Source organism: Pseudophryne corroboree, chromosome 2, assembly GCF_028390025.1.
Source record: "Pseudophryne corroboree isolate aPseCor3 chromosome 2, aPseCor3.hap2, whole genome shotgun sequence".
NCBI lineage: Eukaryota > Metazoa > Chordata > Amphibia > Anura > Myobatrachidae > Pseudophryne > Pseudophryne corroboree.
In genome coordinates this window covers 819,349,642-819,367,526 of record NC_086445.1, presented here as the reverse complement: position 1 = coordinate 819,367,526, position 17,885 = coordinate 819,349,642, and the positions used below count along the sequence as shown (strand labels likewise).

The 17,885-nt window shown below is 43.5% G+C and overlaps 1 protein-coding gene across 1 annotated transcript in view; it reads left to right on the top strand.

Moving 5' to 3' along the window:
* LOC135018453 (granulocyte-macrophage colony-stimulating factor receptor subunit alpha-like) overlaps positions 1-11,509 on the top strand; it is a 60,580-nt gene extending 49,071 nt beyond the window's left edge. The window contains exons 5-10 of the mRNA XM_063953020.1: positions 1,821-1,941; positions 2,569-2,750; positions 4,618-4,754; positions 8,063-8,213; positions 10,906-11,002; positions 11,419-11,509. Coding sequence (XP_063809090.1) covers positions 1,821-1,941; positions 2,569-2,750; positions 4,618-4,754; positions 8,063-8,213; positions 10,906-11,002; positions 11,419-11,509 — 779 coding nt within the window. The remainder of the gene's footprint in view (positions 1-1,820; positions 1,942-2,568; positions 2,751-4,617; positions 4,755-8,062; positions 8,214-10,905; positions 11,003-11,418) is intronic.
* Positions 11,510-17,885: the final 6,376 nt, after the last annotated feature.

The window sequence follows — 17,885 nt, the reverse complement described above, 5'->3', positions numbered from 1 at the left end:
TGAGTGTATGGGGGGCTTAGGACAGGGCTGTGAGTGCAGACGGGGGAGGGTATTAGGACAGGGCTGACAGTGCAGGGAGGTGGGAAGGGTTAGGATAGGGCTGTGAGTGCGGAGGGGGAGGTTAGTACAGGGCTGTGAGTGCGGAGGGCAAGGTTAGGACAGGGCTATGAGTGTGGAGGGGGAGGTCAGGACAGGACTGTGAGTGCGGAGGGGGGGTTAGGACAGGGCTGTGAGTGAGGAGGGGGAGGTTAGGACAGGGCTGTGAGTGAGGAGGGGGAGTTTCGGACAGGGCTGTGAGTGCGGAGGGGGAGGTTAGGACAGGAATGGGAGTGCAGAGAGGGGGCATCTGCGTGTTCCTGTGAGGTCAGATAGCATATTTCAATTTAAAATAGTGGCATGTACAATATTTATTTTACTAACAATGCATGAATCCATACTGGGACTTGTAGTTCCACCTCCATTGCAGCTAAAATTGTGCATACCAGAACAAACCAACAGGCTTCTTAGTACATGTGCCTCAGTGTCAGTGTAATGTGATCTCCCCTTGTGTCCATGGCTATTTGCACTCACCTCACTCATAAACATATTACAAGTGAACAGTCAGATCCTCAGGGTCTTACCAAAAGCCTGGCCACATTTTCCTTTCCCACTGTTAAGTCCCAGTGGACAGCTGGAGGATGATCCCTAGTTCAGCTTGTCTCACCCTGCCGGCAGGACGCTGGAGACGGAGAGGAAGAGGAAGAATGCGCAGGCCACCTCAGAAGTAACTAATAAGCCAGGAGTAGAGCGCTGGGAGGGACGTGGCGGTGGGGAAGTGCTTTGCCGCTATCTCACTGCTTTCCAGGCAGCGGCGGCGCAGATCGCGCTGTACCGGCTGCTGAGTTGTGGGCAGCATGCACAAGTTAGCGGCATGGATGAGGTGCGCAGGTTCCCACCACTGTGGCTGCAGAGGCAACAGCCAATGAAAGGGACCAAGCCGGAGCCGTGGGGGGCGGAGCCAGAGGGACCAACCCGGAGCCGCGCTTCACGTTGTCTGCATCTGTCATACAGTGTGACAGATGCAGAGGCAGCCGGGAGCCAGCAGCGCCAGCAACAGCAGAGCGGGGAGAGCGCCTCTTCCAACCAGCGCCTCCCTGCCTTGCAGGAGCTGCTGAGCGGGTACCGCCGGCTCTGCTGCTGGTCACCAAAATGCTGCACTGTCCTACTATATACTGCTCACAATAATGCAGCACAGAGATAGTATACTTGACACAGAGCTGCAAGATACAGCAATGGCCTACTGTACTGTACTACTGTAATTACATAGTGGTGGTCCCCAGTCCCCACAATGCAGCACACTGAGCACAGATATTTGCAGCACACTGAGCACAGATATGAGCGTTTTCAGGCAGAGAACGTAGATATTTCCAGCACACGGAGCACAGATATTTGCAGCACACTGAGCACAGATATTTGCAGCACACTGAGCACAGATTACCTAGCTTTTCAGCGAGAGAATGCAGCCACGTCCTCTCCGTTCAATCTCCAATGCACCAGTGAAAATGGCGGCGACGCGCGGCTCTTTATATAGGATACGAATCTCGCGAGAATCCGACAGCGGGATGATGACGTTCGGGCGCTTTCGGGTTAACCGAGCAAGGCGGGAAGATCAGAGGCTGCCTCGGAACCGTGTAAAATAGGTGAAGTACGGGGGGGTTCTGATCTTGGAGAACCGAACCCGCTCATCTCTAGTTTATATATATTTCTAAATATTGTTGGCCTTGCAGCAGCAAACTATTTGTGATTTTTGTTGCACTTATTTTTGTTCATTTGTTTTTTAGGAAAAAATAACACTGCCGCTGGAAACTTATCCTGTGAAATTTATAATGTATCTCTCATTAATTGTTCGTGGATTGTGGGCAAGGAAGCCCCAGAAGATATTCAATATTCTATGGCTCTCAGGTTAAAATAAATGTCTCATATAACACGTAGATTATGGGGGTCATTCCGAGATGATCGCTAGCAGCATTCGTTCGCTGTGCAGCGATGAGGCAAAAAAACAGCACTTCTGCGCATGCGTACGCGCCACAATGCACATGTGCAATGTACTATTACAATGACTGACATAGTTTCACACAGGGTCTAGCGAAGCTTTTCAGTCGCACTGCTGACCGCAGAGTGATTGACATGAAGTGGGCGTTTCTGGGTGTCAACTGACCGTTTTCAGGGAGTGTTCGTAAAAACGCAGGCGTGCCAGTAAAAACGCAGGCGTGGCTGGCCGAACACAGGGCGTGTTTGTGACGTCAAAACAGGAACTGAATAGTCTGAAGTGATCGCAAGTGCTGAGTAGGTTTTGAGCTACTCAGAAACTGCACAAAAAAACTTTGTAGCCGCTCTGTGATCCTTTCGTTTGCACTTCTGTTAAGCTAAAATACACTCCCAGTGGGCGGCGGCATAGCGTTTGCACTGCTGCTAAAAACTGCTAGCGAGCAAACAACTCGGAATGACCACTTATGTACAGTACACTTCTTCAACGATTGCTTGGTTACATGAATTGTTGACATTTCTGTTTATTTTCTTTGGGACTAGGCAGGATAATAAGAATGTTGTTTGCCAAGACTACAGAAAGGATTTCTTTGGGAGGCAAGTGGGATGTGTATTGAAATCTCCGGACATTTATTTCAAACAGAAAGTATACATACAAGTGGTGGGATCAAGCAATCAAACTTCAGTTCAGTTCTTTGATAAAATCCTTAAACCTAATGATCATGGTAATATTATATTTTTCAGATAACTGTTTTTATGTTTATGAGCAATTCAATTTTAAGAGTAAAACATGACCAGATTTGCATTGGGCACATTATACCAATGTCTAGGCATGTCATATGTTTAGAGGTAGGCTTACCGTACTATCCATTTAATCCAGGCCACTCATGAATTACACAGGTTCTGTGGCTGATTTAAACAAGGTGAAATGCAGGCTTGAAATCAGCCAGCTATAGAATCTGTATCACGAGTGTCCTGGTTTAAAGGGATAGTATGGTAAGACTACTTAGAGGTGAATTTCATCCATGCACAATGTGATGAATTTGCTGAGTACAAACACCCCTCAGTATTTATGACATAGGTATAGGGGCCATATTCAATTACGCACAGGGTTTATAGTGCAGAATGAACCCCAGGTTTCACGCATAGAGCCATTCAAATATTCTAATTTTGCCTTTGTGATAAACCTGAGGGTATTGCGTGTAAGCCATAGATTCTGCGCAAAATGCTGGGAACTGTGGGTTTCCCCGCATGTTAAATGAAGGAGGTGCAAGGAAAAATCCACCCTCTTGGGCATCACTGACAATTAACTGTGTGGTAAACCTTGGTGCCATATATTAAAAACATACATATTTAAGAAAATCAGTCATATTTAAGTTTTATTTGGGAAGCCTTCCCTCAAATTGAAAAATCATCCATATAAAATAATTATAAAAATATTGTAAAATGTTTGTTATTAATAATATTTTCAAATTTATATTTAAATAAAAGCAAATATAAAGTATACGTTTTATATTGAATACTTGTTCACAATTTAATTTTTAACTTTGTATTTAATAAACACAAATCCACTTACATTTTTGTTTGGTTTAGTGTTTAGTTTTCTATTTAAGGGGGGTATCCTATTAATCGCTATCTGTTTTCAGTGGGCGAAAATGCCTGGATATTGCAATTAATGACCGATGGTCATTATCGCAGCATCCAGTTAGGGTTGGAAAATGGAAACTGACCCGCGATAGTTTGAAAACACATGGGATTGGGGATATATCCCTGATCCCATGTGTTATCGTGGCTCCAGCAGCCCATTTATCGCGGATTATGCTTCGAGTGCCTGATGCACCGAAAGCATGGAAGCATAATCCACGATAAATGCCGGCATCAGGGGAAATCCGCCACATCGGGGCTAATAGGACAGACCCGGTGAACCTATTAGCAGTGGTAAGTTACCGCTGCTAATAGGATACCCCCCCCCCTCTCTGTCTCAATAGGAAACTAATATTATTTGGAGACGATAGTAAGATCATTCTAGAAATGCTTTAAATAAAAAAAAATGTTGGGTTAGGGTGATGTGGAAACTACCATACTTTACTAATTTACATGTGATCTTAGTGCTATATCAGATTAAAAAACTCCAATATATCAATTTTATAAAATACTTAGATAAGGGAAGTCACTTGGAGTTCCTAAGGCAGGCCAAACCAAACCCCCGATGAGTGCCGCCATTAAGGGATTAGCACAAGCTATCAGTGCTAACTGGATGGCCCCTGGCGAATCCATTATCTGCTGTAATTATGGCGAATAGTTGGATAACCCCCTTATGCCGCCTACACATGGTGCAATGCATGCTAACAGCCGATATTGACTATATTGTGGCTGGAGGCATGAACCTCCGATATAGTCAATATTGGCTCTGCCTGCACACTCTATTTTTCCTTGCATTGCCGATCCCACAGGACCATGCATTAGCATTGCAAGGTGTTTCCACGCGGTGCAATATGCATTGTGTTTTCTGCCGATATGGACTATTTCCTTATTTCAAAAAAAGTGTATTCATATGTGTTTATGTAATAATAACAAATGTTTTATTTCCAGTAATTTTAGATCCTCCAAAAAACATACAACTGAGTTATATTTCAAATGAACTGGAAATAAAATGGGAGAAGCCAAGAACATACAGCAATGTATCTGATAAATGCTTTATATACAATATTTCCATAAAAGAAAAAGGGGTAACTGTTTTTTACTATGTACTGAAAAATGTCTGTAGGACTAAGACCATGATAAACATCTAACACCAATGAGCAATGTACTGTACTGTGCTGTGGAATATGTTTGCTCTATACAAATACAATCATCATCATCATCATATATGTAAGCCTATATATTATAGTAAAAGTAACATATTCATCATCAACACCTTATGATCTTGTGCTGGTACATTTACATCCACAGCAGGTCGCTCGATCCCATCTATTAAAACACTGTAAACTGGCAGAGCATATTTTTCCAGTTTGCATGGATATACTGACCTGACTAAGGATTTTGTTATTTCTAGAGTGTTAAAGAATTGGGCTACAGCAGCACCTGCTGTTGAGAATAGGGTTCATCCTAATGACATTCATATATTGCAATGCATATTGTCAGCAGTCAAAGGAGTTTGTATTTCTGACTATGAGATTATGTTATTTAAATTGGCATTCATGATAGCCTTACTTAGTGCTTTTCATGTGGTTGTTGCACTGGCTTAAGCAGTAGAATTGGCTCTCCTTTTTGGAAACTTTTATTGAGGGATGGTCTTCTTTTTGTTAAATTGTGACACACCAAGTCTGATGAATTAGGATGTTGCCGATAGATATCCTTTTCAATTTGTTAGGCTACATGGGTCTGCTGGTATCCTTAGTGAAAGCTTATACTGTATATCAGCACGTTTGTGTAATGCTGAGCCCTGGCTGGTAAATCAAGATGGTTCACCACTAACTCAATTTCAATTTGGTCAGATCTTGACGCGTTCTATTACTGTATGTTTATGAGTCTCAATTATGGTGTCTTTGGCACCCAATCATTTTCCATATTGGGGCAACCACTTCTGCAGCTCTGCCGGGGTTTTTGGTTTCTGAAATTCAAGCTTTGGGCCATTGGAACTTGGGGCTTTTCAGCGTTATCTGGGAAGAATTCTTTCAGTAACTTATTTGACATGTTAACATTTGACATGGTTACTCAGTGTGTTTGCAGGGGTCTGTAAGGAATTTGTATTTCCATATGAAAGGCAACACATAATTCCATATGAAAGGCAACACATAATTCCATATGAAAGGCAACACATAATTAGTTTATTATTACAAAAGATACTAGTAGGTTTTTGTTTTTGCCTCCAGTTTGATTATCATGTTGTTTTTATTACCAATATGACCTCACCTTTGTTTTTGTTGTGGTTTATTGTTGACTATTGTTTGTGTAGTTGTGATATTTCAATGAATTCGTATACATTTTTTGTTTTTACAGGATGTTTTTGATCATAAAACCATTTGGATCATTGCTCAGTGTTTTGTTTACTGGACATCCTTAACATATTGGCCCACGACTGCATTTTGTTTCCTTAGTCTAAGCATGTAAGTTGGCCAGCTTTCTGTGGAATGTTGTGCATCTTGTTTCCTTAGTCTAAGCATGTAAGTTGGCCAGGTTTCTGTGGAATGTTGTGGGATATTTTTAATGGTCAGTTGATGGCTGCAGTGAGAAGTTTTGGAGCCCCTAGAGTTAAGGTATACAACTTGATGGTAATGACTTAGGTAGGTACAGTATGTATCTTTAGATTTATGATGGGTGATCGTTCATCATTTTGAATTGTTGACTATAGAAACGCGGGTGTGTCCTTTATGAAGCTCAATGGAAAGTTGTTTCAGTATCAAACTACAGATTTGATATTGAACATAGGTTGATTAAGTTTCAATAAGTACATCTACACAGGCCAGATAATGTACACACAGTATTATGGATGATGGTCTCTTGTTTATTGAAGGTATTTTTAGTGGTATTTCAGAGTTGTTGTAGTTATTTTAGGTATGGTGGCAGTGCCACAGCTTTAGTGGCCTGGCATTTGGTGGTAAAAATAGCTGTTTAGTTGAGTTGTCATTCTTCTTTAGTTGGGTGCACGCTCCTCAGTAAATTATATAGGCTTATTGGTCGTGATTCAGAGGCGGACGCATTTTCAGTAGTAGCTGCAACAAAGTGTGTCTCTGACGCATGTGCAGAATTAAAAGATTGTTCACTTTTACTAGATGTTTTATTTCTGTTCTCCTCAGAATCAGGTCCATTGTCCTAGCAGGGCATCTGACACTGCCCATCTAAGTCTAATATTGGAGAGTTAAACACCAATGTTTGAATTTGAAATGTACAGTATGTCTTGTTTTATGCTGTTCTTTATTTTTGTCAGCCACCATACTTACAATAATTAATCAAAATAAATTTATTATGTCAAATAAAATTTGATCATTTTTTCAGCCAACTCCTGCGGTCATATTTTTGTATTTATTATATCAGTATGTTGTATATTTTTTAAGATTTATAAACCATATTAATATCAATCCTTAGATAATTTTTTGATTCTTAAAGCTGAATTTGATGTGTAGAGAACATATCAGTCTCCTGATATTTTTTACATTGAATTAATAGAAAGAACCAGATTTAACAAGCAGCAGTTTTGAAAAATGTTGCACAATTGTCACAAAACTCTTCAATCAAGTCGCCTCTGACAGACAAGTGTGTCTAAAGAGTTGCATGAATCTTTTGAAGAGACGTAAATAAAAATGGTATGGACATCATCTTATGCAGCAGACTTGACTACGAGTAATGGTGACTCTAAAAGTAACACCACTAAGCACATGCTATGGAACCACTTCCCTCTTATGGGTGACCTCTGACAATCCTGTATATATATGACACAAAAATCACTGCAATCTCTTGTCTAAAATGACATTTAAGAAGCTGCAGATTCACACTGACTGTAAGTGTCGTTTTAAACTTTCACCTCCATCCTGCATTCAGTGTGCTTTATTTACGAAGTGACGGCTTATGCAAGTCTGTTGTAACACAACTTAAGAGGTTGGGCCTGTACCAAACACTAGCCACCAGAAAGCTAACCTTCATTGGGTTCGGTATGATTTACCGCTGCTCGGGATGAGCGGTGGAATGCCGGCAGGGGTGCGAGCGCAACTAAGCCCCTCACAGTATAGTGCCCCCGTCGGGATCCTGACATCTGTATTGTGACCGCCAGGATCCCAATTGTCGGTATGCTAACCGCATACCCCTGTATTACCGGAAAGTGGTGGTTCTCATACACTAGCACCAAAATGGATGTCTATTAATAATCATCAATACGTTGTCATTAGGTAATTGGGTATAAGAAACCTCTACAAAAATTCAATGCATTCAATGTTTTAGATTTATTTTTTACTAAATTATTTATGTCTAGTTTCCTATTATTTTAAAAGCTTATAAGTTTTCAACAGGCATATACTTAATGAAAGTGTTTTTATTTCAGGGAATTAATGTTTCTACAAATCAAATGTCTTATAAAACTACTCAATTTCATTCAAATGAAAAAGTTACTGTAATCATGAGTGCAACATGGAATAAATTGTGTTCAAGTAATTATATGAAGTGGAGTAAATGGAGTCACCCCCATACAACTGGCAAGTAATAATTAATAACAAGAATAACAGTAGAGTTTTGATGGGCGTTATGCTTTCTACACAATGATATGGTGATTTGTCTTCAAAAGTATCTTAAAGAATATCCCACATTATGGAAGCTGCACTTGTGGTTCTCTGCTCTGGCAGAATCACCTATGAAGAACAGTATTATTTATAAATATTATTCACTATATACACCGCACCCAAAGCCCCAAGATAGTTGTCCTTATTGAGGGGGACCCCATTTATTAACTTACCTAAGAATTCCAACCTTGTGCTGACCGGTTTGGTGCTGGTTTCCAGCATAGAAGGGCAACCTCATACTGCGTGTCAGCCTGCTACTGTATTACCAGCCCTAGCAGGTTCAGCATAGTGTTTGTTATTGAAAAGCAAGGGGGACCCCACACCATTTGTGCTTTCTATTTTTCAAAATCAGCCTAGGCTAAGAGGCCTGGGGCTGGTTATCATTTTGGGGGGAACCCACACATCATTTAAAAAAAAATGAATATGTGTCCTCATACACCTATCCTTTTATGCACCTGTTTTTGAGTACTTCAGATTTTTTCATCTTAAGTTTATAATTGTATACTAAGTAATTCACCGATGAAAACACATAGCTTAAGAAAGAGTTGCATGGAGCGCTAAAGTTACAAACTCCTTGGTGCACAAATTGGCTCTTTGGTGTGATTCGAGGATAGGTATATGTGGAACATAAGTTGTCACATTTCTTACACAGCAAATTATACACAGACCCTAGTGAGGGCTGGTTCTAGCCCTTTTTGTGCCCCGGGCGGGAAATAGGGGCGTGGCTTCATCCAGGGGGCGTGGTCAGTTACGCACCCTGTACAGTAGAGTAGCGCCGTTGAAATGCTGTGCGGTGCGCGATGACGTCATCGCGCACCGCACAGCAAAGGTCCTCTCCACAAAGGGAAACTAGACACGTAGCGCTAGTTCCCTTCACAGCGGGACCAGTGGGGAACACATGAGGCAGCGGGGGGCACAGCAGTAGCGGATCTTGCCTCCGGAAGGCGGCGCCCCGGGCAAAAGTCCTGCTTGCCCGTGGCAAGATCCGCTACTGACCCTAGTGAACAGATTTGCAGTGGGATAGGGGCGCCAAACCCGATGGGCCTTAACAGCGGATTTCAATTGACAGTGAAAACAGAAGCTTAATAAATATTGATATTTTTTTTTACTATAATCTGCCATTGATGCCCGTCAGATTGCAAATGATAGTGAAAACTGATACTTAGCAAATACTGATTTTTTTTATGTTAGATGCTGTCGATGTCCATCGGATTGCAACTGACTGCAAATCTGACACTTAGCAAAATACAGTAGACCCCTAAATGTCTTTCTGAATGAGTCTTCCAAGTTAAGTTCAAACCACCTCTCCTTAGCAACAAGTAGCAGTCTATTCTCGGGTAATCCTACGTAGTGCGCTCAAGATGGCTGCCTCGACTGGTACCTTTCATGGGTGGAATATATTACCCATGGAATTTATTACTCAAGGTGACTGCACTAACCTGACAGTATGCTTATTATGTTCTCTAGGCTTTTTCTTCTGTGGGGTCTACTTGCTGCAATACCGAATCCTTTGTAATTTTTTTTTTTTTTCATGTCTGTAAAGCAACTTTGAGTCCTGCTGGAGAAAAGTGCTATATAAATAAAATTATTATTATTATTATTATGTAGAGTAGCTGTATACCTGGATAACACTCTAAACAGGTGAAAAAGATGGTTGCCTCATACTTATAAAATTTCTGGAAAACCCAGGAAAAGTATGTGCATAAAGGAAAGAACATCCAAATACCCAAAAAAGATTAGCAAAGGTTTTCCAAATGCTGGTAACATTTGGCAGTACTTGTACCTGTAGTGTGCCAAGAAAAAAGTGTATGTTTTTTTACGCTATTACATTTATGGAAAAAGCCCTACTGGCCCTAGTGCAGTGTATATTTTGGAGGGGGCCACATGTTTTTATGCAGGTTCAACCCCCATTGGTAACCCAAGCTCGGTGGATACTAGTCCTGGTTGGAATGATGGTGGTGAGACCCCCCACACAATTTTATGTCTTTTTTGTGCCTACAATTGTTCCACTACCAGCCATGTTTGTTGTTTTCTGATTTTGCAGATTTCTGAAGGTTGTTTTTTGTTTTTTTGTTAAAGCATGCACAGATCCTAGGTATCTGTGCATGATTCTAAATTGTGATGGGATTGCAGTGGGTTTGTGTATATTTTGCACTTAGAACCCCTCGTCAATACATGGTGATGCCCATCTTTTCTTAAAACCCACTGCTTAAATTAAATGTATCCATGATTCTGAGACTCTAGTGGAGAAGAAGAAAAACATCTGCTTACCAAGTGTACAGCTGAATGGTGGACATGAAGGTGGAAAAATGTCTATTAGGCTCCATAGTTTATAATCCATTCTGTCTATTATTACATTTTTACAGCAGCAATACATGATAAGCCATGTTATATGAAAAAGCTTTTTGTGTTCTTTGTTTTTTAAACTCTGCTGAAATATAGTAATTGTCTGTTGTCTATGAACACAAATCTCAAGTGTCCCTCTGGACAGTTATAATTTCAGCAGGTATATTGTAGAGCCATATGCAGTAGATGACTATAACCCAGTCACATATTTTTTTTTCCCTAGTGAGTTTAATTTGTCTTAAAACAATATTTTTTCTTTCAGGGTCCATTTCAACAGGGTTTGCACAAAACCACCTTTTTATTGTACTAGGAATAAGCACAGCCATTGTTCTAATTCTTCTCATAATTCTGTGTCGCAGGTAAAGTTGAGGCATGTTTTAAAGTTTATTCTTTTAACTAATTGGGTAATACATACACTAGAGCTACTTAACCTATGCTAAATGTGGGTGATCAATAATGCTACTGTTCTTCAATAATGAAAGTCCTTGTGATGGCCACTGATACCAATGCCTGGCCATTGCACCCTGATGGCATTAATAAATAGTAAGGATCCCTAAATCTGGTGAAAATAGCCATTTTTATCAGATTAAGGATTTTCTGCTTTTGACATATAACTCCTTGTGTATCATTAATATTGCTGCATGTTAATAGTATGCTTTTATGCACAATTTTTATTTAGTGTGCATTATTTTCTTATTAGTCAGTCACTATATTTACATACAAATCTAGACATGTCAGTATAAATAACAATTATGCGTGTGCATTCTATGTTAAGGTTCAGAATATGGACAAAGCTGTTTCCACGCATTCCAAAACCAGCAATCAATATGTTTGATAAAGTTGAACAAATTGAAATGAAGGTATAGTACCTCTTTAACATTGTTAACATGTGTAGAAGGTATGCATCTAACATTATTTATGTGTGTACGCAGAGGTGTAGCATGTAGCCATGGCGCCCGGAGCATGTGCGTGCTATGGTGCCACCCCCCAAGTGTGCATGTGGGGTTAAATTAAATGGGAATAAAAATAAATATTAGGGGCAGTATCAAACTGGGGCATGGAGGAATAGATATGCCAATTCACTAAAGTAATTCCACTAATCAAATCCACAGCTTTGTGTGTACTAAATAAAGATACACCTTACCTATATGGTGGTTTCTCTGCAACGGGGAACCTCTGAAGAAATTGATCCTTCTTGGGGAGACATTGTCCTTAGTCAATAACCATTATTCTTTTAAGATCACATGGTCTCGATGATGCCTGTTGTGTAGGAATATAACCAATGTCATGCTGATAAAACAGATGTTCAAACACCCCTATATCACTTCCTACCCTATGTCACCTAAAGCCTCCTGGCCTGTCTTTCCAACCTCCTGCGCTGTCCTTCCAGCCTCCTGCCACATCACTCCAGCCTCGTCTCTCCAGCCTCCTGCCCCCAGTGTCTATCCAGCCTCCTGCCCCCTGTGTCTTTCCAGCCACCTCACCCTGTGTCACTCTCAGCCTCACCGTGTCTCTCTCAGTCTCACTGTGTCACTCTCAGGATCCCCTTCACCCTGTGTCTCAGCTTCCCCCTCACCCTGTGCCTCTCTTAGCCTCCCCTTTGTTTCTCCATGGCTGCCACCCCTGTGTCTCTCCATGGCTGCCTCCCCCTTGTCTCTCCAAGGCTGCCTACCTCGTATCCCTTGATGCCTGCCTACCCACGTCTCTCCATGGCTCTCTCCCCCCTGTGTCTCTCCATGGCTGCCTCCCCCCATGTGTCTCCCCATGGCTGCCCCCCCATGTCTCCACATGACTGCCTCCCACCCCCTGTATCTTGTCTCCCTATGGCTGCATCTCCCTCTGTCTCTCCCCATAGCTGCCTCCCCTTCCTATACTCCCCATGGCTGCCGCTCCCCATGTATCTCCCCATGGCTGCCCCCCCCCCCCGGTCTCTCCGCATGACTGCCTCCCACCCCCTGTGTCTGCTCATGGCTGCCTTCTCCCCCTGTCCCTCCCCATGGCAGCCTCCCTCCTGTGTCTCCCCATGGCTGCCTCACCCTGTATCTTATCTCCGCATGGCTGTCCTTTATGAGCTCCACTGTCACCGCCTTACTATGCCCCTATGTCTCTGCAAGGAAGAGTTTCTCTAGTTATTTTTGTTTAGTGGTTAAGAATTCCCAAAGGTTGTAGGAAGACCAATTGTCTTGGTGCTCACCCTTGTGTGTAATTATCATGGAACTCTGTTGGAAAAGATTGCAGAAGAGAACTGAGAGGAGTACATCAGACCAAGGGGTAGATTTACTAAAGCTTCTAAACAGAAGAGCCGCATCACAAAATTAGTGCGTGGCTTCATGTGGAAGGGGCGGAGCCACAGAATAGTACCAATTCACATTACACTGCACATTAGTGTCCGTCAGTTACATTACACCACACAGTAGTGTCTGTCAGTCAGATTACACCACACAGTTATACCATGTTAGAGCCCCTTACACACATTACACCACAGTAGAGCATAGCCTCTTATACATGTTACGCCAGGTAGACCCTTATACACATTGTGACAGGTAGAGGCACTTAAACACATTACGCCAGGTAGAGCCCCTTACACACATTGCACCAGGTAGACCCTTATACACACTGCACAAGGTAGACCCTTATACACATTGCACCAGGTAGCACCTTATACATATTGCACCAGGTAGACACTTATACACACTGCGACAGGTAGCCCCCTTATACACACTATGACAGGTAGCCCCTTATACACATTGCAACAGGTAGACCCTTATACACATTGCACCAGGTAGACCCTTATACGCATTGTGACAGGTAGAGCCTCTTAGTAAAGAGTGGAGGAGAGAGTAGAGGGGCGAGGGGAGTGGTGTGTGTGTAGTGAAGGTGTGTGTGGTGGTGTGTGTGTGTGTGTGTGTGTGTGTGTGTGTGTGTGTGTGGTGGAGGAGGTGTGTGTGTGTGTGTGTGTGTGTGTGTGTGTGTGTGTGTGTGTGTGTGTGTGTGTGTGTGTGGTGGAGGTGTGTGTGTGTGTGTGTGTGTGTGTGTGTGTGTGTGGTGGAGGTGTGTGTGGTGGAGGTGTGTGTGTGGTGGAGGAGGTGTGTGTGTTTGTGTGTGTGTGGTGGAGGTGTGTGTGTCTTACTCACCAGCTCTCCGGATGCAGAAGGTCCCCTGGCTCCAGACACACCAAGCTGCTGCCACTTCCTCTTCTCCTCCAGACACTAGAGGTCAAGTAGTACCTCTAGCATCTGACTATTTTACTTCAATGGTGCCGGTTGCAGCAGGCGCCCACGCAGCCCACAGCGCCTGTGGCAGTTGAGGTGCGGGATATGGGATGTGGGGTGCGGGTGTGTAACTGCAGCCACTTCCTCAGCCCTCAGTGGCCTGGGCACCCGCCCAGCTTGCCCGCGCCTAGAACCACTCTTGCTTCAAAAACAGACAAGTCATACCTTTAAACTTTGGTGTATCTTGATGTGGGACCTTGAACACGCATGGCCGAAAAAGTGGAGAAGTCTCATGGAAAAGGGCAGAGCCTTGTAGCACCTCCGTTCATGTCACTCTGGGGACATGCCCAGCACTCTCTGAGATGTTGGGATGGCTCCAGGTTGTGGTAGGTGGGCCCATATTTTTCGGCAAAATTTATGCTAAGAACCTCAATTTTACTCCATGTTAAATTGCAGAGTTTATTATAATTGTTCTGATTAGCAGTGTTCTTGGTACTTAGAGTGTGCACCTGCATTTTTTCTTTATTGTGTATTGTGTACTTGTGTGTACATTTGAAGGTGGAAACTCCTTCAGCATGGGCTAGCACCCTTCCCACCTGCCCTTGGGGTTTTTTTAATTAGCATAGGGCCCTTGCATTTGCAGACTTTATATTGAAATTGACATTATGAATGGTAAGTCCTTGATAAATGTACATTATGGGGATCATTCTGAGTTGTTCGCTCGCTAGCTGCTTTTAGCAGCATTGCACACGCTAAGCCGCCGCCCTCTGGGAGTGTATCTTATCTTAGCAGAATAGCGAATGAAAGATTAGCAGAACTGTGATTACAAATTTCTTAGCAGTTTCTGAGTAGCTCGAGACTTACCCCTACACTGCGATCCGCTCAGTCAGTTTCGTTCCTGGTTTGACATTACACACACGCCCAGCGTTCGGCCAGCCACTCCCCCGTTTCTCCAGACACTCTCGCGTTTTTCCCTGACACGCCTGCGTTTTTCCGCACACTCCCAGAAAACGGTCAGTTTCCGCCCAGAAACACCCACTTCCTGTCAATCACACTACGATCAGCAGAACGATGAAAACACTTCGTAACGCCGTGAGTAAAATACCAAACTTTTGTGCTAATTTACTTGGCACAGGCGCACTGCGTACATTGCGCATGCGCAATTTGCGACTAATCGCTCCGTAGCGAAAAAAAATTATGAGCGAACAACTCGGAATGACCCCCTATATGTCAGTATTAGGAATGGGTTCAAGGCGTGGTGCCCCATGGGTTGTTGTCACTGGGCTGCCCCTTCAATGCATCATAATTGTAACATTTAATCTAATACTTTCTGCAGCGGGGTACACAGGGGTTCCACAGAGAATAACATTGGGGTGTAGAGTAGGATCTTGATACGAGGCACTGGAACTCAGTTTGTAAGTTGGTGCCCTGCAGGCAGGTTACTAACAAGGAGGGCTGCTCCAGCAGCCCTGTAAAGAGCTTTTATGTGAAGAAATAGAAGACTTCAACAGCTGCAGCATAGGCACTCATAGTGCTAGAAGTCATTCTGACATCTCATGCTGCAGCTTCATCACCTCCCCCGGTGGCGCTGTATACTCCCATGCCCTGGTTGCCTGGTACTTACAGCGGAGGGCTCTGTTTTTCTCTCAGCTGGCACTCACCGCAGCTCTCCGGGATTGCGTTGCCACATCAAGGGAGGAGGTAAGAGGGTCCCCCAGGCGGGACCCACTGCAAATCGCGATCCAACGCGGTCCTTAGGAGATGGGCTGCGTGCGCTGGCGTGGATACTGTGTTGGTACAGAGACCCCACTAGACCACCAGGGCAAGGGCACAGGTCGGATTCTCTATAATACGTTTTAATATGGGCCCACAGTACCCAGTGGTGAAGTCCAGCAAGGGGATAAAGCTCTGACCTGTAGCCCCTCCCCCAGCCCCAGGGCACCATTTACAGTAAATGATCCCGCCCTAGAGCTGCATTTCTCTGTCTCCCTCACTCCCTGTCAGCGTTTGTCGCCATCACTACAAGCTTAGCTGATTCTGGGACTGCATGGGCATAGTCTCCTCTGTAAAGCCGCCTGCATCATCAGCACTGTGCATTTTACAGGACACTTAAGTATTCTACATGTCTTTTGACAGTGTTAGTTAAGAAACAGTGCACTACTACAGGGCTATTTAGTACCCGGTGATATACATCCAGTCTTTACTGTGCATTGATATATCTATAAGCCTATATAGCTTTACTTAGGCCCTCATTCCGAGTTGTTCGCTCGCTAGCTGCTTTTAGCAGCATTGCACACGCTAAGCCGCCGCCCTCTGGGAGTGTATCTTAGCTTAGCAGAATTGCGAACGAAAGATTAGCACAATTGCGAATAGAAATTTCTTAGCAGTTTCTGAGTAGCTCCAGACTTCCTCAGACATTGCGATCAGTACAGTCAGTTTCGTTCCTGGTTTGACGTCACAAACACACCCAGCGTTCGCCCAGACACTCCCCCGTTTCTTCAGACACTCCCGCGTTTTTCCCAGAAACGCCAGCGTTTTTTCAAACACTCACAGAAAACGGCCAGTTTCCGCGCAGAAACACCCACTTCCTGTCAATCACAGTACGATCACCAGAACGATGAAAATTCCTCGTTATGCCGTGAGTAAAATACCTAACTTTTGTGTAAAATAACTAAGTGCATGCGCTCTGTGAACCTTGCGCATTAAGCGACTAATCGCAATATAGCGAAAATCGGCAACGAGCGAACAACTCGGAATGACCACCTTAGTACTACTTAGTATTGCTGGTTCAGTGCAGTTTTATTGTTCGTCATAATTTCTGCATTGTACATGTGACTGTGTGTGTGCATATAGCTGCTGTGTGATATGTACTCTGTGTATCTCACTCATACTGCTATCCCTATATTCTGTACCCTGAGAGGGGCTAAGAGCATAAGGGTTATTATTTGATATAGGTATTTCACAGGATATACTTATTGTGTATTTTTCTCTGTGATTCTCAGTCACTGTATACCTCCTGAATCCTCTGTTTGTGCTGTCACGCTGCACAGGGGGTTCTTGGTTAGGTATTATATCTGCTGATATTGTACTGTGTCGCCCGTGGTTTACGCTTTCATATCATGTCAGCTGCAGGGGGTGATGGTTCTGTGGCTGATCCTGCGATACGTGGGGGTGATGCCGCAGATGCATTAGAGGAAAACATAGCAGTGGAGGGTTCAGGTACTGGTGGTTCCCTACCCCCAAGTCAGTTTGTAGCAACGGGGGCACATCACGAACCTCCTTGGGTTACTTTCTCTAATTTACTGACTATGCTGGTAACTAGACTTATGCCCCTTATGAAACCTCACGTGCCCTTACAGCCATATATCGTCCCTGTGGTTAATCCGCCATGGGCAGATCTCCTGTCCACTCAGTTACAGCAATTGAATCACTCATTGACTAAACAGAAACCTAACCCTTGCCCGCCTAAGACCAAGGGGTCCTCTAAGTGGGCCATTACTTCCTCACAATCCTCTCATGTTTCAGATACTTCTTCCGATGAGGATAGCGTGTATACTGACCCCTCAGACACTGATCCAGGTGCTTCTGATGGGGAGTCTGTTTCACAGGTGGATGTTCCTGACCTCCTAGAGGCTATCAGGCTGATTCTTCAAATTGATGATGAACCAGAACCTGTTGTTGCCTCTAAGAAACCTGATAGATTCAAACGTCAGAGGGTTACCAAATTAATTTTGCCTCATTCTGATCACTTAGTTGATATACGTCAGGAATCCTGGGAGAATCCGGGAAAGAAATTCACACCCACAAAAAGATGCTAGCTCACTATCCCCTCGCTGCGGAGTTAAGTAAAAATTGGGAAACGCCGCCACCGGTGGACTCGCAAGTCGCTCGGCTGGTGGGGATGCAGTCAATTTACCTCCAATCAAAGCAATTGACCAACGGTCAAAATCCCAACAAGGTCAAAATTCCGACATGGACAAAATATCTACCTTTAAAATACCGACAAGGTCAAAATACCGACATGTAAAAT